Genomic DNA, 23,476 nt, shown 5'->3' on the forward strand with positions numbered 1-23,476 from the left:
AGGGAGGTCTGGGACAGGGAGCTATGGGGCAGGGAGCTGGGGGGCAGGGAGCTGGGGGGCAGAAGCTATGGGGCAGGAGGTGTGGGAAAGAGAAAGAAAGAAAGAAAGAAAGAAAGAAAGAAAGAAAGAAAGAAAGAAAGAAAGAAAGAAAGAAAGAAAGAAAGAAAGAAAGAAAGAAAAAGAAAAGAAAGAAAGAAAGAAGAAAGAAAAGAAAGAAGAAAAGAAAGAAAGGAAGAAAGAAAGGAAGAAGGAAAAAGAAAGGAAGATAAGAAAGAAAGAAAGGAAGAAAGAAAAAGAAAGAAAGAAAGAAGAAAGAAAGAAGAAAAAAGGAAAGAAAAGAAGGAAGAAAAGAGAAAGAAAGAAAAGAAAGAAAGAAAGAAAGAAAGAAAGAACAAGAAAGAAAGAAAGAAAGAAAAGGAGAAAGAAATGAAAGAAAGAAAGAAAAGAGAAAGGAAAGAAAGAAGAAAGAAAAGAAAGAGAAAAAGAAAGAAAAGAAAGAAAGAAGGAAAGAAAGAAAGAAAGAGAAAGAAGGAAAGAAGGAAAGAAAGAAGGAAAGAAGAAAGAAAGAAAGAAAGAGAAAAGAAAGAAAGAAAGAAAGAAAGAAAGGAAAGAAAGAAAGAAAGAAAGAAAGGAAGAAAGAAAGAAAGAAAGAAAGAAAGAAAGAAGAAAGAAGAAAGAAAGAAAGAAAGAAAGAAAGAAAGAAAGAAAGAAAGAAGAAAGAAAGAAAGAAAGAAAGAAAGAAAGAAAGAAAGAAAGAAAGAAAAAGAAAGAAAGAAAGGAAAAGAAAGAAGAAGGAAGAAAGGAAGAAAGAAGGAAGAAAGAAGAAAGAAAGAAAGAAAGAAAGAAAGAAAGAAAGAAAGAAGAAAGAAAGAAAGAAAGAAAGAAAGAAAGAAAGAAAGAAAGAAAGAAAGAAAGAAAGAAGAAAGAAAGAAAGAAAGAAAGAAGAAAGAAAGAAAGAAAGAAAGAAAGAAAGAAAGAAAGAAAGAAAGAAAAGAAAGAAAGAAAGAAAGAAAGAAAGAAAGAAAGAAAGAAAGAAAGAAAGAAAGAAAGAAAGAAGAAAAGAAAGAAGAAAGGAAGAAAGGAAAGAAAGAAGAAAGAAAGAAAGGAAGAAAGAAGAAAGAAAAGAAAGAAAGAAAGAAAGAAAGAAAAGAAAGAAAGAAAGGAAAGAAAGAAAGAAAGAAAGAAAGAAAGAAAGAAAGAAAGAAAGAAAGAAAGAAAGAAAAGAAAGAAAGAAAGAAAGAAAGAAAGAAAGAAGAAAGAAAGAAAGAAAGAAAGAAAGAAAGAAAGAAAGAAAGAAGGAAGAAAGAAAGAAAGGAAGAAAGGAAGAAAGAAAGAAAGAAAGGAAGAAAGAGAGAAAGAGAGGGAGAAAGAGAGGGAGAAAGAGAGAGAGAGAAAGAAAGAGAGAAAGAGAGAAAGAGAGAAAGAGAGAAAGAGAGAAAGAGAGAGAAAGAGAGAGAAAGAAAGAGAGAAAGAAAAAAAGAAGCTAAAGGTGGCTAGCAGGTGAGGAAATTCAGGAGTGGAGGTAGGAGGAAAGCCTTGGAGAAGCAGCAAGAAGCATCTCCCCCTGCTCAGGGAGGGGGGGAGAGGTCCTGCTGCTTGCCAGACAGCCCACTCAAAGGAGCCAGACAAAACCCCCAAGTGAGGGGGAGGAGGGGGAGAGTCTGCTGGAGGAGGAAGGCAGCTGCTGGTGTCAGGATGGAGCTGGGTGCTGGGAGTTAATGGCCCGTGGGAAGGAGAGGAGGGCAGGGCCAGGGCAGAGCGTGCTGGGCAGAGCACCCCTGCGGGGAGGATGAATGAGCTGATGGCCCGAGGCGGGGCGGGGGAGGCTCCTCAAGGGCTGCAGCAGGGAGAGGAGAGGGCAGCAGACCACGGTGGGGGGAAAGAGTTGATGCAGGGAAGCAGCAAGGACCTGGGGGCTCCACTGCTGTCTGTCTGTCTGTCTGTCTGCTGGCATCCTTGAGGGGCAATCCAGAGCTCTTGGTGGTGGGGCAGGGGTGGTGACAACCCTCAGGGACACCATGGCCTGGGCATGGCAGGTTTGTAGTGCCACCCCCTCAGCCATCATGGTTCTCCTCCTTCAGGAGCAACTTGCACTGCTCCCTTGCCCTGGGTGAGGTCAGCCTGGCTTTGGGGTCTTGTCCTCATGTAGGTTGGGAGTGGGCAAGAAAGTGGAGGACAGAGCTCAGCACCCCCTGTTGATGGGTGAAGGGTGAAAAGAGGGCAAGAGGGATTCAGCACCATCAGTAGGTCACAGAATTGTCAGGGCTGGAAGGGACCTCAAGGCTCAGCCAGTTCCAACCCCCCTGCCATGGGCAGGGACACCTCACACTACAGCAGGTTGCTCACAGCCACCTCCAGCCTGGCTGCAAACACCTCCAGGGATGAGCCTTCCACCACCTCCCTGGGCAACCTGTGCCAGGCTCTCACCACCCTCCTGGGGAAGAATTTCTTCCTAACATCCTATCTGAACCTTCCCACTTCTAGTTTTGCTCTCTAACACATGCCCATGAGGAGACACCAGTGGCAGGTGTGGTCCCATGGGAGGAAGAGTATGAAGCCCCCCCCCCCTCCAGGGATGATGCTGGGTGTGGGATGGTTGGGAGCAGCACTGCTCCTCTGGGTGGTGCTGGGTGGGTGTGGGATGGTTGGGAGCAGCACTGCTCCTCTGGGTGGGTGTGGGATGGTTGGGAGCAGCACTGCTCCTCTGGGTGGGTGTGGGATGGTTGGGAGCAGCACTGCTCCTCTGGGTGGGTGTGGGATGGTTGGGAGCAGCACTGCTCCTCTGGGTGGGTGTGGGATGGTTGGGAGCAGCACTGCTCCTCTGGGTGGGTGTGGGATGGTTGGGAGCAGCACTGCTCCTCTGGGTGGTGCTGGGTGGTTGTGGGATGGTTGGGAGCAGCACTGCTCCTCTGGGTGGGTGTGGGATGGTTGGGAGCAGCACTGCTCCTCTGGGTGGGTGTGGGATGGTTGGGAGCAGCTCTGCTCCTCTGGGTGGGTGTGGGATGGTTGGGAGCAGCACTGCTCCTCTGGGTGGGTGTGGGATGGTTGGGAGCAGCACTGCTCCTCTTGCCTGTTGACACTAAGGCTCCAAAGCAAATTCCAGCCCCCAGTCCTCCTCCTCCTTGTTCCTAGCAGCATCCTGGGCTACAGACCCCACCCCAGAGCAGCTCTTGTTGCCCAGATCCCAAGTCTGCCCCAGGAGCTGGGGTGAGCAGCCAGAGCCATGAATTATTCACTGCTCCTCGTGGTGTGGAGGATCCCCTTATACCCTGGAGGAGGGTCTCCTTGAGCAGCAGAGCCTCTCCTGGAGCTGCTGGCTTGGAAACCCAAGGGCTGCAGGGACTTCATCTCACACATCCCAGCCCAGAGGCAGGCAGGGCTGTGACTTTGAGGCCCTGCCTGAAGGTTGCTGGGTGTCTCCTTACAGACTTGTGGCCTTTATTGATTGTCTCCTGCCCGAGCTTCCACCTCTCCCAGCCTGAAACTCCTTCCCTCAGGAGGACAGAGCTGCCAGCCTCTGTCTGAATTGCCCTTTCCCCCCTCCCTGATGCGATGAACCTCTGCTGGAGCAGCCAAGCTGGGACCTGCTGGGGAGCATTTGGTCCTTGGGGGGGACATTGTCCACCTCCACCTGCCTGACACAGGAAAAAAAACCTCTCTGAAATCCCAGAGGGTGGGGAAACTGAGGACCTGGAGCTGCTTAGGAAAAGGTGAGGGATTTGTGGAGTGGGTGGTAGGGTGGGGGAAGGGGAGGAAATAAACTCAGAGTTTTATGGGCAGCATGAGAACCTCAGGGGGTTCCAGGCACCTTCTGGGCTCCTCAGCTGCTCCACAGGGAGATGCAGTACAGAACAACATCAATTTTGTTTGGGAAGGGGTTGGGAAATGATGTTGTGAGGACTCGGTCTATTTTCTGCTCTAGGGCTGCAGGCAAAGATGTCCTGATGGGGCAGGAGGGGATGTGCTGCTTGCTGTGATTCTCTCTGCTCCCCCCACAGCTGGAGCACCATGGAATTGCCTGGGTTGGAAAAGAGCTTTCAGACCATCCAGTCCAAGCGGGCACTGCCAGGTGACCACCAAACCATGGCCTCAGCACCACATCTCCACAGCCTGGAACCCCCTCCTCTCCCCAGGTGATTCTCCCCCTCTGCTCTGCTCTGCTGAGGCCTCACCTGGAGCACTGTGTCCAGCTCTGGCACTCCCAACACAGGAAAGACCTGGACCTGCTGGAGAGGGTCCAGAGGAGGCCACAAAGATGATCAGAGGCTGGAGAACCTCTGCTGTGGGGACAGGCTGGGAGAGTTGGGGCTGTTCAGCCTGGAGAAGAGAAGGCTCCAGGGAGACCTTAGAGCAGCAGTTCAATATCTGAAGGGGGCCACAGGCAGGCTGGGGAGGGACTGTTCAGAAGGGGCTGTGGGGATAGGACAAGGAGCAGTGGTTTAAAACTGGAGAAGGGGAGATTTAGGTTGGACATCAGGAAGAAGTTCTGCACAGTGAGGGTGGGGAGACACTGGAGCAGCTCGCCCAGGGATGTGGTCTCCATCCCTGGAGACACTCAAGATCAGACCTGATGTGGTCCTGGACAGCCTGCTCCAGTTGGAGCTGTCCCTGCTGCCTGCAGGGGGCTTGGCCAAGACGACCTTTGAGGCTCCCTTCCAACCTGCTGCGACCTGTGGTGACTCCCCCACCTCCCTGGGCAGCCCGTTGCAGGGCTTGAACTCTTCTGGCCCAGGCTGGGTCCTTGTTTCCCTCCCCTCTGGGGCAGGATGCAGGGAGCTGGGCACCAGCTGGCTCCTGAGCACAGCCCTCAGCGCTGCCTCTCCCTCCCGGAGCCAGTGCCACTCACCCTGCCAACACATCCCCAGCCACAGCAGGCATGGGGAGGGGGCTCCCCCCTCTCCCTCCCTCCCCAAGGAGAATCCTCCCCCACCAAAAGCACCCAGAGTGCCCTGGCTGAGCCCAAGCCGCCTCTCTGGGGTCACTTTCGGGGTGCCGTGGTGACGTGAGGTCCCTCCCTCCGGAGCCGCCACCTGTTCGTCGGGCACCCGGCAAGCCCCAGCCCGACGCAGGGCTGCTGCGGCGCTCGTCCATCACGTCCTGGCTTTGTCACCCTGCGGTGACACTGCCACGGCTCCAGCCCAGGCTCCAGCCTTTAAAGGCGCCTGCCTGCCGGGGTCGTGGCGGGGGCTGGGCTCTGCTGGGTGTCCGAGCAGCCAGGGGGAGGCCCCCTGGGCACTGCTGCTTCTCCCCAGCTTTGTTTTGTTGTTTGGTTGGTTGTTTTGTTTGGTTTTTTTTTCTTCTTCCCCAAGGAGAGGGAGAGGAACCGAGGCACAGAGTGATGCTGGACCGGAGGGTTCCTCCTGCAAGGGTCTCCGAGCAGAGCAGGATGGAAAACCAGGCGCAGCGCAGGGACTGGAAGGAGAAGGCAGCAGCTTGCAAGGGGGCAGATGGACCGGAGACGACTGTGAGCCAAACCACCAGAAGCCCAGGGATGGATGCAGCTTCCCCGAGGTCCTGCTTGGCTTCCTCGGGCTGCAGCCCTGCAGGAGGAGCCCCGTCAGGAGGGACCAGGGGTGGGCACCCACCACCAGCTGCCTCCATCCCACCCGGACATGGCTGTGCCCAGCGAGAGCCAGGGAGGGCAGGCAGGGACTGCAAAGGGCAGGAGGGGAAGAGCTTGGGGAGTGCCTTGGGTGCTCAGATCTTTGTAATCACAGCTCTGTGGCCATGCAGCAGCCATCTCCAGGCTCGGGTGAAGGATGTGGATGTGCAGTGTGGTCCCAGATCCCTGCTCCTGCCTCCTCCCTTCTCCCCCTGCTTTGGGGGGGTTTATTCTTCCCTCTCCATTAATCTCTGAATATTAGGTGGAAAGTGAGCAATTACTGTGCTAATGGCTCCATAAATCCCTTCATTACTTATTAAACTCCAGCACTCCCCACGCAGCAGCAGGGGAGGGGGGGGGGGGGGGGAAAGATGGGGAATGAAATGGAGAAGAGAAAAAGGAGCAGAGGTGGGGTTTGGAGGGGCTGTGCCAGGGCACGGGGCTCAGCTCCTGCGGCCAGGCTGGATCAGGCCCTGCTGATTCCTGAGCTGCCGTTGCCCTCTGCCGGCAGTGGGACAGGCAGGGGCTGCCTGCTCTGCTGGGCAGCAGGGGACAGAGCCCCTGGGCATGGGGCTGGGGTCTGGAGTTGGGTGGGAAGAGGCTGGGGAGCAGCCTTAGGCTGCTGGCTGAGAGGGGGCAGCTACAACCTTCCTGAGCAACCTGAGATGCTGGAACAGGTTGCCCAGAGAGGTTGTGGATGGCCCAACCCTGGAGGTGTTCCAGAGCTTGAGCAGCCTGGGCTGGTGGGAGGTGTCCCTGCCCATGGATGGAATTGGATGAGCTTTGAGGTCCCTTCCAACCCAAACCATTCCATGACTCTGTGCTCTGAGGGGGTTGATGGGTGGGAGGAGGTGCAGAGACCACCCTGCTTGGGCAACCACTCTGAAAGCTGTCCCTTGGGGACCTATTCTGAAAGCTGTCCCTTGGGGACCCACTCTGAGAGCTGTCCCTTGGGGACCCACTCTGAAAGCTGTCCCTTGGGGACCCACTCTGAGAGCTGTCCCTTGGGGACCTATTCTGAAAGCTGTCCCTTGGGGACCTATTCTGAAAGCTGTCCCTTGGGGACCCACTCTGAGAGCTGTTTCCTTGGGGACCCACTCTGAGATTTGTCCCTTGGGGACCCACTCTGAGAGCTGTTTCCTTGGGGACCCACTCTGAGATTTGTCCCTTGGGGACCTATTCTGAAAGCTGTCCCTTGGGGACCCACTCTGAGAGCTGTCCCTTGGGGACCCACTCTGAAAGCTGTTCCCTGGGGACCCACTCTGAAAGCTGTCCCTTGGGGACCCACTCTGAGATTTGTCCCTTGGGGACCCACTCTGAAAGCTGTTCCTTGGGGACCCACTCTGAGAGCTGTCCCTTGGGGACCCACTCTGAAAGCTGTTCCTTGGGGACCCACTCCGAGAGCTGTCCCTTGGGGACCCACTCTGAAAGCTGTCCCTTGGGGACCCACTCTGAGAGCTGTTTCCTTGGGGACCCACTCTGAGATTTGTCCCTTGGGGACCCACTCTGAAAGCTGTTCCTTGGGGACCCACTCTGAGATTTGTCCCTTGGGGACCCACTCTGAGATTTGTCCCTTGGGGGCCTATTCTGAGAGCTGTCCCTTGGGGACCCACTCTGAGAGCTGTCCCTTGGGGACCCACTCTGAGAGCTGTCCCCAAAGACCTTAGGGGTGGTCCTGGGAGCCTGGTCTCAGGCAGTGGTTAGCTTGAGGAGAGGCACAGAGCAGGGTGAGCAGTCTTGACCATGTCCCCATCTCCCTGCAGGGCACTTTCCTGAACCCCTCCAGCCATGGGGACTCCACCACCTCCCTGGGCAGCCTCTTCCAATCCTTGCCCACTCCTCCAGCAAAGAAATTTTTCCTCCTCTCCAACCTAACCCTGCCCTGGCACAGTTTCAGGCCATTTCCTCTCCAGGGAGGACCTGGGAGCAGAGCCCAACCCCCACCTGGCTCCAGCCTCCTCTCAGGAGCTGCAGAGAGCAATGAGGTCTCCCTCAGCCTCCTCTTCTCCAGGCTGCACACCCCCAGCTCCCTCAGCTGCTCCTCCCCAGCCCTGTTCTCCAGACCCTTCCCCAGCTTTGTTGCCCTTCTCTGGCCCTGCTCCAGCCTCTCAATGTCCTTCTTGGAGTAAGAAGCCCCAAACTGAGTCCAGGACTCCAGCTGTGCCCTCCCCAGTGCCCAGCCCAGGGGCACAATCCCTGCCCTGCTCCTGCTGGCCACTCCATTGCTGCTCCAGGCCAGGCTGCTGATTTCCTCGAGGTGCTGGGAGCTGCCTTGCAGTTGGCTGCCAAACCTCTCCAGCATCCCACAGGGTGGCTGTTGTCCAGGGTTGGGCTGGTTTGGTTTGGGTTTGGTTTTTTTTTTTGGTTTGGTTTGGTTTGGTTTGTGTTTGTTTTTTTTTTTTTCCTGTTGGGAAAGGCAAAAGCTGCAGTGATGCTTCAGGGGAGTGCAGAGTGTCAGAGTGCACAGCAGCTCAAGGCTGGGCTGGCAGCTGCCCTCCCAGGAGGGCTCTTGTGGCCTGGCCTAAGTGAAGCTAATGGATTTCCTTGTCTCTAATGGGCAGCTGGGACACAAACACAGCTCCAGCACAGAAAAGCAGCTCCTGGAATGCAAAGCTGCCAACAAGCAAAGGCCTCCCTTGCTGGAGAGGCTCCTAAACCTTCTGCCTGTGCTGAGCAGCAGGGCTCAGCTTTGGCATCTCACCCTCTCTGCTTCTCCTTCCCCGCCAGCCTGACCTGTTCCTGAAGGATCAGCCCCAGACAGGGCTGGAAAAACACCAAATGAAAGCCCTAGAAAGTGGAGTTTGTGGGAAGCCTGAGTTTCTTTGGCTCTGCAACACCCAAGGATCCTCTGGGATGAGCCCAGCTCTGCAAAGGGACTTGGATCCACTCTGGGATGAGCCCAGCTCTGCAAAAGGACCTGGATGATCCTCTGGGATGAGCCCAGCTCTGCAGAGGGACCTGGATCCACTCTGGGATGAGCCCAGCTCTGCAGAGGGACCTGGATCCACTCTGGGATGAGCCCAGCTCTGCAGAGGGACCTGGATCCACTCTGGGATGAGCCCAGCTCTGCAGTGGGACCTGGATCCACTCTGGGATGAGCCCAGCTCTGCAGAGGGACCTGGATCCACTCTGGGATGAGCCCAGCTCTGCAGAGGGACCTGGATGATCCTCTGGGATGAGCCCAGCTCTGCAAAAGGACTTGGATCCACTCTGGGATGAGCCCAGCTCTGCAAAAGGGACCTGGATGATCCTCTGGGATGAGCCCAGCTCTGCAAAAAGACTTGGATCCACTCTGGGATGAGCCCAGCTCTGCAGAGGGACCTGGATCCACTCTGGGATGAGCCCAGCTCTGCAGAAGGACCTGACTGCTCAACTCCCATGGATCCCACGTGTAATTAGAGGTTTCTATCTAGGCCAGGGGCTGAAGGGCCATCTGGCACCTTAATTATTCATAGAGATAGATATAAGCACAGGCAGAGCTCTTTGTCTAGCCTGGGCCTGGGGGGAGACTCCTGCTTCCACCAGCCTGACACAGCACAACCCTCTCCAGAGCCTCTCTCAAGGGCTGTGTTGCCTTCCCCTGCTGCCAAAACCTTCTCCAGAACACACCAGTGGCCACCAAACCAGGGGATAAATCAGTGGGGGTTGATGCAGAAGTGGGAGTTAAAAAAAAAAACCAACCAAAAACAGGAGGAGGAGAGTCCTTCCTTGGAAGCAGGACTGGAATCAGCTGAAAGGTCCTTCCGAAGCTCCCAGCCCTGCAGTGCTGTGGCCCCAGAGCTCCCCCCAAGGTGTCTTTTATGTCCTGACTGATCAGCTGAGGAATTTCAATTTGTCTTCTGCTCCCAGCCAGGGGCACCAGGAGGAAGTGGTGAGGACCTCAGTGGGTGGAAGTCTCTCTCACTGGCTGGTTAAAGTGATGCATTTCCTCCCAAGGCAGCAGAGCTGGGCCAGGAGGTTTGCCCCAGCTGTGACCTCGAAGATCAAGCTGCAAGATGGCAGAAGAGGTTTTTCCACACAGTTTTTGCCTTAGCTAGCCCAGGAGTGAGTCCTCAGCTCCTCTGTGATGCTCTAACAGATGCCAGAGAGAAGAGGAGGCTGAGGGGAGGCTCTCTGCAACTCCCTGAGAGGAGGTTGGAGCCAGGATGGGGTTGGGCTCTTCTCCCTATCAACAAGTGACAGAATGAGAGGAAATTACCTCAGGTTGCCCCAGGGGAGGTTTAGGTTGGCCATGAGGAACAATTTCTGCCCCTTGAGAGTTGTCCAGGGCCAGCTTGGTGCTGCCCTGGGGCAGTGGTGGAGTCCCCATCCCTGGAGAGGTTTCAGAGCCCTGGAGCTGTGGTGCTGAGGGCCATGGCTTGGTGCTGCCCTGGGGCAGTGCTGGGGGAAGGCTTGGCCTGGCTGATTCTGTGATTCTCCCCCAGCTGTGTCTCCCCAGGAGAGCAGTTTGACCCAGGCTGTGGTGAGGCTGTCTGCCAGACTTGGTGTCTCACTCAGCCAAGGCTCCCCCACACTGCTGCTGCTGCTGCTGCTCCAGCACACAGCTCTGGGTCACCTCACCTGGACCAGCCACAGCCTCCTAACCATCTCTGTGCTTCATGGTGACCACAGCCACGTGAGCTGAGCTCCTGTTTCAGGGACCCATGGAATGGTAGGGTGGGAAGAGACCTCTGGAGATTACCCAGCAAAGAGCTCTTCCCTCCTGTTGAGGTGGAAGTTCCTGGGTGCCAGTTTGTGCCCACTGCCCTTTCTCCCATCACTGGGCACTGCCACAAAGAGCCTGGCTCCTTCTTCTTACCCCCAACCCCTCAGATATTTACAACCCCTGAGCATCTCCCCTCTCAGGCTGCTCTGAGCCTGGCTCCTTCTTCTTACCCCCAACCCCTCAGATATTTACAACCCCTGAGCATCTCCCCTCTCAGGCTGCTCTGAGCCTGGCTCCTTCTTCTTACCCCCAACCCTTCAGACATTTACAACCCCTGAGCAGCTCTCCTCTCAGGCTGCTCTGAGCCTGGCTCCTTCTTCTTACCCCCAACCCTTCAGACATTTACAACCCCTGAGCAGCTCTCCTCTCAGGCTGCTCTGAGCCTGGCTCCTTCTTCTTACCCCCAACCCTTCAGACATTTACAACCCCTGAGCAGCTTTCCTCTCAGGCTGCTCTGAGCCTGGCTCCTTCTTCTTACCCCCAACCCTTCAGATACTTACAACCCTGAGCAGCTCTCCTCTCAGGCTGCTCTGAGCCTGGCTCCTTCTTCTTACCCCCAACCCTTCAGACATTTACAACCCCTGAGCAGCTCTCCTCTCAGGCTGCTCTGAGCCTGGCTCCTTCTTACCCCCAACCCCTCAGACATTTACAACCCCTGAGCAGCTCTCCTCTCAGGCTGCTCTGAGCCTGGCTCCTTCTTCTTACCCCCAACCCTTCAGACATTTACAACCCCTGAGCAGCTCTCCTCTCAGGCTGCTCTGAGCCTGGCTCCTTCTTCTTACCCCCAACCCTTCAGATATTTACAACCCCTGAGCAGCTCTCCTCTCAGGCTGCTCTGAGCCTGGCTCCTTCTTCTTACCCCCAACCCTTCAGATACTTACAACCCTGAGCAGCTCTCCTCTCAGGCTGCTCTGAGCCTGGCTCCTTCTTCTTACCCCCAACCCCTCAGATACTTACAACCCTGAGCAGCTCTCCTCTCAGGCTGCTCTGAGCCTGGCTCCTTCTTCTTACCCCCAACCCTTCAGATATTTACAACCCTGAGCAGCTCTCCTCTCAGGCTGCTCTGAGCCTGGCTCCTTCTTCTTACCCCCAACCCTTCAGATATTTACAACCCTGAGCAGCTCTCCTCTCAGGCTGCTCTGAGCCTGGCTCCTTCTTACCCCCAACCCCTCAGATACTTACAACCCTGAGCAGCTCTCCTCTCAGGCTGCTCTGAGCCTGGCTCCCTCTTACCCCCAACCCTTCAGATATTTACAACCCCTGAGCAGCTCTCCTCTCAGGCTGCTCTGAGCCTGGCTCCTTCTTCTTACCCCCAACCCTTCAGATATTTACAACCCTGAGCAGCTCTCCTCTCAGGCTGCTCTGAGCCTGGCTCCTTCTTACCCCCAGCCCCTCAGACATTTACAACCCCTGAGCAGCTCTCCTCTCAGGCTGCTCTGAGCCTGGCTCCCTCTTACCCCCAACCCTTCAGATATTTACAACCCCTGAGCAGCTCTCCTCTCAGGCTGCTCTGAGCCTGGCTCCTTCTTCTTACCCCCAACCCTTCAGATATTTACAACCCCTGAGCAGCTCTCCTCTCAGGCTGCTCTGAGCCTGGCTCCTTCTTACCCCCAACCCCTCAGATACTTACAACCCTGAGCAGCTCTCCTCTCAGGCTGCTCTGAGCCTGGCTCCTTCTTACCCCCAGCCCCTCAGACATTTACAACCCCTGAGCAGCTTTCCTCTCAGGTTGCTCTGAGCCTGGCTCTTTCTTCTTACCCCCCAGCCCCTCTGATATTTACAACCCTGAGCAGCTCCGCTGCAGGTTGGGGCTGGGTTTAACTCCCAAGGTGTCACACAGGAGGGATCTGATTCTCAGCAGATCCTTGTACATTCCCAACACAATTCCCACCACTCCCCAGGACTATATTTAGCCAGCAGCTCACTCCCCACCGCTGCAAACCCACCCACAATTTCAGAAGCCTCTGTGTGTGCACCATCCCTTGTCAGGAGGAGCTGATGTGACAGGGAGGAAAATGCAGCTCTAATGGCCCTGCCATTAAACAAATCTGATTCAATTCTCCCTGGCTCAGAGGAAAGAGAAAAAAAAAAAAAAAGAAAAAAAAAAACCAACAAAAACCAAACAAAACAACCCAACAACCTGCCTGGGGAGTGATCTGGTTTCCATAGGGGTGCCCAGAGGGAGGGGAGGACACAGGCAGGGGATGTTTGTGCTCTCTGCTCTCCTTGTTTCAAAGCACTCAGGCTGTGATGATAAAAGATGGCTCAGGGGGGGCTGGAGCTGTGCTGGCTAAACCAAGGTCTTCCTGCTGCAGTGTGGCTGCAGGATTTCCCTCTCCTCAGGTACTGCTGGGTTTGGATGCATCTCAGAGAACCAGAGAATGGGAGGGGTTGGAAGGGAGCTCTGGAGCTCATCCACTCCAACCCCCCCTGCTCCAGCAGGGCACCCACAGCAGCTTGCCCAGGGGCACAATGCCCAGGGGGGGTTGGAAGCTCTCCACACAAGGACACTCCACAACCTCTCTGGGCAGCCTGCTCCAGGCCTCCAGCAGCCTCACAACAAACAACTTTCTCCTCCTGCTCAGGTGGAACCTCCTGGGTGCCAGTTTGTGCCCCTTGCCCCATGTCCTGTCCCTGGGCACCACTGAGCAGAGTCTGCCCCCAGCCTCTTGCCCCCCACAGCTCCTTTAGCTCCTGCAGAGCATTGCTCAGCTCCCCTCTGGGGCTGCTTTTCTCCAGGCTCTCAGCCTTTGCTCCTCACAGAGCTGCTCCAGTTTCTCCTCCTGGTGAGATGGAACCTCCTGGGTTCCAGGTTGTGTCCCTTGTCCTGTCCCTGGGCACCACCTGGCAGCATCCCCTTGCCCCCACCCCTCAGATATTGATAGACATTGATCAGATCCCCTCTCAGCCTTCTCCTCTCCAGACTAAACAGCCCCAGGGCTCTCAGCCTTTTCTCACAGCAGAGCTGTTCCAGTCCCTTCATCATCCTCACAGCCTCCACTGGACTCTCTCCTGCAGATCCCTGTCCCTCTTGAACTGGGGAGCCCCAAACTGGACCCATCTTCCCAGGTGTGGTCTCAGCAGGGCAGAGCAGAGGGGGAGGAGAACCTCCCTAGCCCTGCTGGCCTCACTCTTCTTAATGCACCCCAGGAGGCCACTTGGATGGCAGCCAAACAGATAACTCTCCCAGCACAGCCCTGGGGGTGTGAAATTAGGGTTTGGGGGGGATGATTTATGGGGTATTGAGATGCTGGGGCAGCACAACGTTGAGGAGAGCAGGATCCATCCCCATCAGAGCTTTCTCATCCTTTAAACCTTACTTTTCCCCCATCTACACCAGGCATGGGGAAAAAAGTGGAGGCAAAGATGATCAGAAGGCTGGAGAACCTCTCCTGTGGGGACAGGCTGGGGGAGTTTGGCTTGCTCAGCCTGGAGAAGGCTCCAGGGAGACCTTGGAGCAGCATTTCAGTATCTGAAGGGATCTACAGGAAGGCTGGGCAGGAGCTGTTTCCAAGGGCTTGCAGTGATAGGATGAGAGGCAATGGTTTGAAACTGGAGCAGGGCAGATTTAGGTTGGACATCAGGAGGAAGCTCTGCACAGTGAGGGTGAGCAGACACTGGAACAGGCTGCCCAAGGATGTGGTGGAGGCTCCATCCCTGGAGACATTCAAGGTCCAACTTGCTGCAGCCTGGAGCAAGCTGCTGCAGTTGGAGGTGTCCCTGCTGACTGCAGGGGGGGTTGGACCTGATGATCTTTGGGGGTCCCTTCCAGCCTGCTGCCATCTGTGGCTCTGCGAAAGGGGAACAAGAGCTTCTGTGTCAGCCCTGGCAGAAGTGGGAACCCAGAACACAGGGACTACAAGCCCTGTGAGGAGAGGCTGAGGGAGCTGGGGGTGTTCAGCCTGGAGAGGAGGAGGCTCAGGGCAGACCTCATTGCCCTCTACAACTGCCTGAAGGGAGGCTGTAGCCAGGTGGGGGTTGGGCTCTGCTCCCAGGCAGTGACAGGAGGACAGGCCACAGTCTCAAGCTGCACCAGGGCAGGTTCAGGCTGGATGTGAGGAAGAAATTCTTCCCAGAGAGAGAGATTGACCCTTGGGATGTGCTGTCCAGGGAGGTGGTGGAGTCACCATCCCTGGAAGTGTTTAAAATAAGCCTGGAAGTGGTACTCAGTGATTTAGTTGATTAGATGGGGTTGGGTGACAGGTTGGACTTGATTATCTCTGAGGTCTTTTCCAACCTGGTTGATTCTATGATTCTGTGGTCATAGATTGGACTTGATGATCTCCGAGATGACTTTTGCAACCTGGCTGATTCTGTGACTCTATGGTTGTAGGTTGGACTTGATGATCTCTGAGGTCTTTTCCAACCTGGTTGATTCTGTGACTCTGTGACTAGAGCTGCCTCCAGCCCATGAGGAGTGGATTCCTTTCACCTGGAATCACAGCAGCCCTGAGCCAACCTCCAAAGCTGTTCTTCCCCATCCCCAAGCACCTGCTGAGCCCCAGCTGCCGGTGAGAGCCAGAATCCATCAGCACGATCCAACCCCACCGGCGTCGCTGCTTTCCGGGAGGCTTCCCATGGGATCCCTGCCAGCGCCGTGAAGGCCTCGAGTGCTGCAGCAGCAGGGCGAGGCCTGACCTCGCCATGCAGCCCTGGCCCTGCTCCGGCCCAGCAGACGCCCAGGAGGGGAGGGCAGGGCCGCGGGACTGCCCCCGGCACACTGCGGAGCTCCCGCAGCCACCCCAGCAGAGCCTTGACTGCATTTCCTGGGCAAGGACACGGGGGGAGGGCAGAGCCGCACCCCCTCGAACGCTCCTTTGCCCTCTCCGGTGGAGCTAAACCCCAGCCCGCTGCAGCGGCATTTAGCCCCCAGGCGCCTCCGCGTCCCTGTGGGCTGAGGGGACAGGAGGAACACACACACAGCACCCACCCCGCGCTTCCCCTCCGCGACACTGCCAGGCGCGGCCTAAGCGCTCAGCAGCGGCCGCACAGCGAACTCTGCCGGAGAACCCCCCTCCACCCCGCTCCGCCAATCAGCGCCAGAACGGGCGTGACTGCTCGCCGCTTTAGCCTATCAGCAAGCTGCTTGACTGCGTCCAATCAGATGCCCAGGGAGATTTTTCTCGCCCAATGATAAATGAAGAACAGGGTTCGGGCAGCAGCCCGCGCTTCTCCGGGAGCGGCGTAGACTGCAGCCAATCAGAGGCTCGTAGGGAAGGTTATCGGTGACCAATGAAGAAAGGGAGCCGGGAAAAAGCCGCTCGCGAGAATTTGAGAAGGACGATGGGAACCCGCGTCCGAACGAGCGGGCCAATGGGAACCGCGGGGCGGGGCCACAGCGGGACCAGTATAATTGGCACGTAGGAGAGCAAATCAAAAGGAGGAGCCGAATTCGGCGCAATGTCCTATCAGCAGGGGACATTCTCCCGTGGCTGAACGCCTGCGATTGACAGAGAAGGATGTCCAATCAGAAAGCGGCGCCTTTTCTAATCTTCCAATGAGCGAGCGGGGCGGGGTGGAGCGGGTGGGCGGCTCTTCCCGCCCCCTCCTCGCGGGCGCGCGAGGCCGGCGGGCGGAAGGACAGCCCGATGAACCAATCGGAAATAGCAAAGGGGGGAGTGGGCGGACCTTCCGCCCGGCGATGGAGAGGAGGGTGGGGGTGACACGCTCGACGGCCAACGAGGGTGGCGGGCTGGCGCCGAGCGGCCAATGGGCGCCCACGGGGCGGGGCTCGCTACCGCCGCGGCTTCCAAGATGGCGGCGGGTGCGTGAGCGCGGCGGTCAGTCAGTCGGTGAGGCCGCCGGCGGGAGCAGGGCCGGGGGCGGGAGGGGCCCCTGCCGCCCGCCGCCATGAAGGGCAAGGAGCGCTCGCCGGCCAAAGCTAAACGTTCGCGGGGTGGCGGCGGCGAGGACTCGGCGTCCTCCTCTTCATCGGTGCGGGGCGAGCGGAGCAGCAAGAAACCGAGCGGCTCCGGCGGCTCCAACGGCAGCGGCGGGAAAGCAGCGGCAGCGGCGGCCTCTAACGAGAGCAACAGCGGGAGCAGCCGGCGCGGCCCCCACCCGGACAAAGCTAGCCGCGCCGGGAGCCGAGAGTACGAGGCCGGGGCGGCGACGGCGAGCAGCGGCGGGGGCAGCCGACACGGTTACGGCAGCGGTAAAGCAGCGGAGGCGTCGCGGAGTAGCAGCAGCCGCAGCGGTGGGGGTGAGTCCCGGGCACCGGCAGCGGCTCCTTCCTCCTCTTCCTCCGAGTCGGGTGGCGGCGGCGGGGAGTACAAGACGCTGAAGATCAGCGAGCTGGGCTCCGCGCTGAGCGACGAGGCGGTGGAGGACGGGCTCTTCCACGAGTTCAAGCGCTTCGGCGACGTGAGCGTCAAAATCAGCCGCCTCCCGCCTGGCACCGGCGCCGCCGACGAACGCGTGGCCTTTGTCAACTTCCGCCGGCCCGAGGATGCCCGTGCCGCCAAACACGCCCGCGGCCGCCTCGTCCTCTACGACCGCCCGTTAAAGATCGAGGCCGTTTACGTTGGGAGCGCTGGAGGCGGCAGCCGGCGCCGCAGCAGCCGTTCCCCGGCGTTGCTGGACAAGGAGTCTCCTTACGGCACGGCAGCTGTAGGGGTGGCCGCCGCGGCGGCGGCGGCCGCGGTTCGGCACCCCGCAGCTGGGGCGACGCAACGGGCTCTGTCACCCGCCGGCAGCGGCGGGGCCCTGGGTTACCGTGACTACCGGCTGCAGCAGCTCGCCCTGGGCCGCTTGCCGCCTCCGCCCCCTCTGCCTCGGGAGTTGGAGAGGGAGAGGGACTACGGGGGGTTCTATGACGCGCGAGTGCGGCCGGCCTACGGGCTGGAGCGGGTGGCCGGGGTGGCTGCTGCCGGGGGGTTCCGCGGAGGAGGAGGCGGCGGCGCTGGAGCGGCCGGCGAGGAGGAGATCAGCCCCGAGGACGATCAGAGAGCCAACCGCACCTTGTTCCTGGGCAACCTGGACATCACCGTCAGCGAGTCGGACCTGCGGCGAGCCTTCGACCGCTTCGGGGTCATCACCGAGGTGGACATCAAAAGGCCGGGGCGGGGGCAGACCAGCACCTATGGTTTTCTTAAGTTTGAAAACCTGGACATGGCCCACAGGGCCAAGCTGGCCATGTCGGGGAAGGTGCTGCTGAGGAACCCCATCAAGATCGGGTATGGGAAAGCTACTCCCACTACCAGGCTGTGGGTGGGTGGCCTTGGGCCTTGGGTGCCGCTGGCCGCCCTGGCCAGGGAGTTTGATCGCTTCGGCACCATCCGCACCATCGATTACCGCAAAGGGGATTCCTGGGCTTACATCCAGTACGAGAGCCTGGACGCAGCACAGGCGGCCTGCACCCACATGCGAGGCTTCCCCCTGGGGGGGCCGGACCGCCGCCTCCGCGTGGACTTTGCCGACACCGAGCACCGGTACCAGCAGCCCTACCTGCAGCCCCTGCCCTTGCCGCCCGCCGCTCATTACGAGCTGGTGGCGGAGGCGGCTGCTTTCGGGGCTCACCGGGGAGCCCCTCCTGATCCTTTGCGGGGGGCCCGGGACAGGACGCCTCCCTTGCTCTATAGAGACCGAGACAGAGATCTTTATCCCGAGGCAGAGTGGGTGCCTCCCCCACCTCCTGTACGGGATAGGAGTAACCGGGCAGCTGCCTATGACCCACTGGAAAGCCTTGAACGCCGCCGGGATGGTTGGTCCTTGGAGAGGGACCGAGGGGAGAGGGAATTGGGCAGTAGTAGTAGGGATCAGCCTAGGAAACGGAGGCTGGTGGAGGATGGCAGCCGGCACCTGGACCGTTCTCCGGACAGCGAGCGCTCCTCTTCCTCCCGCAAGCGCCACTGTTTGACCACCACCTCGCCCCCTGACCGCAGCCCTGAGCTCCTGGTGGGGAGGGAGCGTTACAGTAGCGACCTGGAGCGCTCCTCTTCCCGTTTGCTCCTCTTGGAGCGACCTTCTCCCGTCCGGGAATCCCGGAGGGGCAGCTTGGAGCGGGGGCAGAACGAGAAACGCGACCGCAAGAATTCGGCTGAGCGGGAGCGGAAGCATCGCGGCGGTGGTGCCACCGCCGCTGCCCAGGAGTGCAAGAGCCCAGCCAAAAAGGACGAGCGTGCCGCAGAGGGAGGCGGAGGAGCCTCCCGCCTCAAACCCCCTCCTCCCAAACAGCAGCAGGACGGAGCGTCCCAAGCCGGCGGAGCCCCCAAGCTCTGCTTGGCTTGGCAGGGGATGCTCCTGCTGAAGAACAGCAACTTCCCCTCCAACATGCACCTGCTGCAGGGGGACCTCGGCGTGGCCAGCAGCCTGCTGGTGGAGGGAGCGACTGGTGGCAAAGTGGCTCAGCTCAAGATCACCCAACGGCTCCGTCTGGACCAGCCCAAACTGGACGAGGTCAACCGGCGCATCAAAGTGGCAGGGCCCAACGGCTACGCCATCCTCCTGGCCGTGCCCGGAGCCTCAGACAACCGCTCCCCGGCCGGAGCTGCCGAGCCCTCCGCCACCACCACCTCTACCACCACCACCACCTCCACGCAGAGGCCCCTCAGGAATCTGGTGTCCTACCTAAAGCAAAAGCAGGCTGCTGGGGTGATCAGCCTGCCCGTGGGGGGGAACAAAGACAAGGAGAACAGCGGGGTCCTGCACGCCTTCCCCCCCTGCGATTTCTCCCAGCAGTTCCTTGACTCCACGGCCAAGGCCTTGGCCAAATCAGAGGATGACTATCTGGTCATGATCATTGTCCGAGGGGCGTCTTAATGAGGTCCCTCCTGGTGGTCTCTGTACCCAACCCTGCCGCCTCCTCCTCCTCCTCCTCCACACAGCCCCTCCAGTGTGTGCCAGGTGCTATGGGATACAGCCTTAGCCAGCCCTGTCATGATTTGAAGTTAGATCTTTGTTTCCTAGGTGACTTTTTTATCTTTTTATTATTATTCCCCCCCCCCCCACCTGTTTTGTTGTGTTGTTGATTTTTTTTTTTTTACCTTTGTGTTTTTTTTTTCTTTTATTAACATTTATTTTTATGAAGTTAGAAGCCAGCAAGGTTGAGTTTAGCCATTAGTGTGAGTAGAATCCTTTGAGGATTTCCCCATCTCCCCTCCACCTTGTTGTTGGGGGGGAAGGTATAGCAGGGAAGTGAGGCCTGCTTTGATTTGCATAAGGAAAGAAAAAGGAAAAAAATGGGGAAGAAAAGAAAAAGGAAAAAAATGGGGAAGAAAAGAAAAAAAATCCCAAACAACTGAGAGGGATGGGGAAGGCTAAACTCCCTTTGTTTTTTTAACTCATTTTGATTGGTGTCCTTTTTTCATTTCATGGATTTTATTTATTTTTTTTTTTCTTAAAGCTCATCCTTGATCAAGTGACAAAGCTAAAAGCCCAGATTTGAAGCACTCAATAGCTGAAAGTGGAGGGGAAAAAAAAAAAAAAACAAAAAAACAAAAACAAGACCACCCCACAAAGTCCCAGCCTGGTGTCAGTTCCTTTTTGGTTATTTGGATTTATTTTATTCTTTTTTTTTTTTTTTTTTAAGTGTTTTGAATCCTTGGAACTTTTTGTAAGGCCCTCAGGCCAGTGTGACTTTTGTTTTTTTTTTTTTAATGGCCTGCATGATCTCCCCTCAGGAACCCAAATGGGAGCTGCTTTGGCTCAAGGTTGATGTTCTTTCAGGTGACCAGCACCTGCTGTCTGGTTTCCAAGGGGCAGAACCTTGGGAATTCCTTTTTTAGTGTTCATGTTGTTGAACAGTTTTCATCCAGCCCCTCAAACTGCATGCACTGAAAGACTTGCTTTCGGTTCTTTGGGTTATTTTCACAGCTGTATTCCTCTTTTTTTTTTTGTTTTCAGTCCTTCTGAGTTGTATCCCATAATATGCACTTTTGGGTTTGTAGCAGTGACAAACTGTTGGTTTGATAGCTGAGGACTTTATTACAAGCCATGAATGTCTGGTGTGCAAGGAACAAGGAGGTGCTGATTTCACTTAGCTCCTGGGGTTTTGGTTTTGCTGCCTTGGGTTGTTCTTTTTGTTTTCCTCCCTTTCCCTCCTCACCACCACCACCACCATGAATTGCAGGTACAGAGGGGAAGGTTCTGGTGCCACAGTGCAAACTTCTTTGAGCTTCTCTCCAGAGATGGTTTTAATTCTGTGATAATTTAATTACATGCAAGTTCTCATTAACTTTTCTTTATTTTTTTACCTCTTTGTTAATAGCAAGGAGCTGCTGCCTGCTAAGGGACTGTTCTGGTACAGTGCCATGGGCATTACATGAGGTTTAGCATTTTTAAAGTTGCTTTCAGCAGCTTGGAGAAAGTCCTCAAAATTTAACCCCAAGATGCTGAATTTTCATTCTCGAAACGAGTTTGGGTTTTTTCCAAAGAACTTAGTTCAATTTTTCTTTCCCCCCTCTCCTCCTTTTTTTTTGGGCACTTTCTTCCAGCTTAACCAGGAAGCTTAGGAGGCAAGAAGGGATCTAAATCCCTCTTGTTTTGTTTAACAGCCAAAAGGATGCTGCAGCAAGCTGCAGATCTGAGCTCTCCATCTGACTTTAGCCTCTCTCCCCACCCCCCAGATTGTAACCTTGCACTTAACCCCCAAATGTAGCCTTGCACTTAGCCACGTTTTGCAGGGAGCTGGGTGAGGGAAGGCGATGCTGCTTCGCTCCCTCAACCCTCCCCTGTGTTCCTTAGCCCCTTGATAAAGGGATGAGTTGAATTCTGCCTCAGATGACACACAAAGGGTAAGGGGATGAGTTGATCTCTGTTTCAGTCACACACACACAAAATCAAGTTCAAAATGCAGAAGGAGGAAATGCCCTGAGTGTATTTTTCTGGGTGCAGCAGTTGGGATGTTCTGCCTCGCTTGAGGTCTGCTGTCACCAACCCAGATGTTCCTATAGTGCTCCTGCACTGATCCTACTCAGCAGAGAGAGTTCAGGTGGGCTTTGATTCCCTTGATCTGACCTCAATCACTAGATTTAAGTGGCCCAAGCATGAATGTGGCAGCACAGCTTGAGCTGGGTTTGGTGGTTTGTTTTTTTTTTTTTTTTTGTAGTGACTTTTTCTTTCTGAACGGAAAGGTCCAAACCTCATTTAATGCTCTTAAATGTTTTTTGAGGGTCAAATCCCAGCGTTTCTGGGTGGTTGTCCTTCAGTGTGAATGTGATGGCAGAGTCCAGCTGTTCTTCTTCCTATTAACAAGGAGACCTCCTCCAAATGACACTGCTAAAGCCCACGTTGATGTTTTAGAAGAGGCAGAGCCTTCACCACTGCCAGCAAAGAGCTCTGGCAGGCGCCTGGCGGCGAGCGAGCAACAAACACCCAACTCCCCAGGAGTGCTGCTTGTGCTTAGAGTGGATTTTTTTTTGGTGCATCTGACCTGAGTGACTTTTAAAGGCAAGAAACTTGAAAGACTGAGAATTCAAACCTGCCCAAGACCACAAACCCCCCCACCTCCCCAGCCCAGAAGCATTGATGCTGGTGTCCATTACGCTTAACCTGGTGGAGGAGCGGTGTTTGTTGGGCTGCCGCACGGCAGGTGCCTGCTTTGAAATCCCAGAAAACTTGGGGTCAATGTAGCTCAATGTGTGGGAAGCCTTTGGGAAGAACATCCTAGGTACAAGTCTAGGTGGTTTGTTTTTTTTTCCTCCCCCCCCCCTCCCCCCCGTAAAACAGTGGTGGTTGCAGCTGCCATGGGAATGAAAATGGTTCTGTGCCAGAGGGTAAGAAGGAACAGGCGAGGCTGCGTTTGACTCCAGGTTTTCTGGTTGGTTGCTGGAGTCCCTGCTTCTTTTCAATCTGGTTTCTGTGTGGTTGCTGCTCTGTTTTTTGTAAGCGAAGGGGTTTTTTTTAAACACCCTTTGAGGGTTCTTAAAACAATTGGCTGGCAACATTTTTTTCTTTTCTTTTTTGGGGGTAATGATTTTTGCCAGTGCTGAGGTTTTGCAGTGCAGCTTGGTGGGCTCCGCTTCGCTCTGCAGTGCGGTCGGTGCCCACTAAGTCATCTCAGCCCCGAGCTGAGCAGGAGGAGAAGTCTGTAGTTTGACACCACTTCTGTGTAGAGCAAACCCAGATGTAGCAGCCTGGAGCTCTCCTGTTTGTGTTTGGCATTATTATGTTGCTCAGTATTTCTCCTGCCTTTGGGTGCAGCTGATGATGTTCCTCTTTATTTCATTTGTTTGTTTGAATTAAGCATGAAAAAAAGGATGTCCTTTTCCTGAATCATTTCACAGTGGAGGCTTAATGCTTTGGGGAAAGAACCTCAAATGACTCAGCCTTTTGTTTAAGGTTTTCGTTGTTTTGGTTTTTTTTGTGGGTTTTGTTTTGTGTTGGGTTTGGTTTTTTTCTGTTTTGTTTTGTTTTGGGTTGTTTTTAATTGGAAACTTTACGCAACTTCCTTGGCTGCCAGCCAGGGACTTTGTTTGCTCCCTTCTGGTGTCAGGTTTGCTGGGACTGTGGGTGAGCTCCAGAGGTTCCCTTGGAGCTCTAGAGGGCTCCCCTGGAGCTCCCCCTGTCTGCTCCAGAGGGGTTCCCCCCTCGAGCTCCAGAGTTCCCCTGAAGCTCCAGAGGTTCCAAATTCCAACACATCCTTGTCAACTTTGGAGAGAGGGGAGAAGGTTTTTACTTGCCAAGCAGACAAATCTCCCCCTCTCTCTCTTTTCTTTTCACAAGGATGTTAAAGGATTGAAATGTTCAGGTGACAACTTGCTCAGCCCCTGTGGAGGAGGGAGGCAGAGTTTGACATTTGACATTTCTTGGTCTGAGGAACCATCTGGTTGGTGGTAACCGAGGTGAGAGGCCTTAAGGGGAGGAGGAGTGGAACCAAAAATGGGAAAATAGGTTCAAAACAAACAAACAAAAAAACCAAACCCCAAACCTCTGAGGACTCAGGGAAAAATGGCTTGGAAAAAAATCCTAGTTCCTGGCTTAAAGCAAAGCAGTGTTTGAGGGCAGTGCTCCTGGGGAGGCTGCTGCTGAAGAGAGCCAAGGGTTGGAAGAATTCTTGCCATGTACTTAGAGAGTTTTTTGGGGTTCTTTCCCCTTTTATCCTCCCCCTTTTTGTTACTCTGCAGCTAATCCTAAACTGAAGGAAGAGCTGATTTTTATTTTGCCTTGTATTAGACTTTAAAGCAGCCCTCCAGAGAATGGTTCCTTGAAATATTTCAACTTGCTGCAGT

The 23,476-nt window shown here is 55.5% G+C and overlaps 2 protein-coding genes across 2 annotated transcripts in view; one reads left to right on the forward strand and one right to left on the reverse strand.

Annotated features, from left to right (window-relative positions):
• Window positions 1-16,154: 16,154 nt before the first annotated feature.
• On the forward strand, window positions 16,155-19,067 carry RBM15 (RNA binding motif protein 15). The gene has a single exon (XM_054395932.1). The coding sequence runs from the start codon at window positions 16,158-16,160 to the stop codon at window positions 19,065-19,067; it is 2,910 nt and encodes a 969-aa protein (XP_054251907.1). The 5' UTR covers window positions 16,155-16,157.
• Window positions 19,068-21,388: 2,321 nt separating this feature from the next.
• The window catches only part of SLC16A4 (solute carrier family 16 member 4), a 39,063-nt gene continuing 36,975 nt past the window's right edge, over window positions 21,389-23,476 (reverse strand). Inside the window, exon 12 of the mRNA XM_054395759.1 lies at window positions 21,389-21,490. Within this exon, the coding sequence (XP_054251734.1) occupies window positions 21,389-21,490 (102 nt within the window). The remainder of the gene's footprint in view (window positions 21,491-23,476) is intronic.

Source organism: Indicator indicator, chromosome 35 (genome assembly GCF_027791375.1).
Source record: "Indicator indicator isolate 239-I01 chromosome 35, UM_Iind_1.1, whole genome shotgun sequence".
Taxonomy (NCBI): domain Eukaryota; kingdom Metazoa; phylum Chordata; class Aves; order Piciformes; family Indicatoridae; genus Indicator; species Indicator indicator.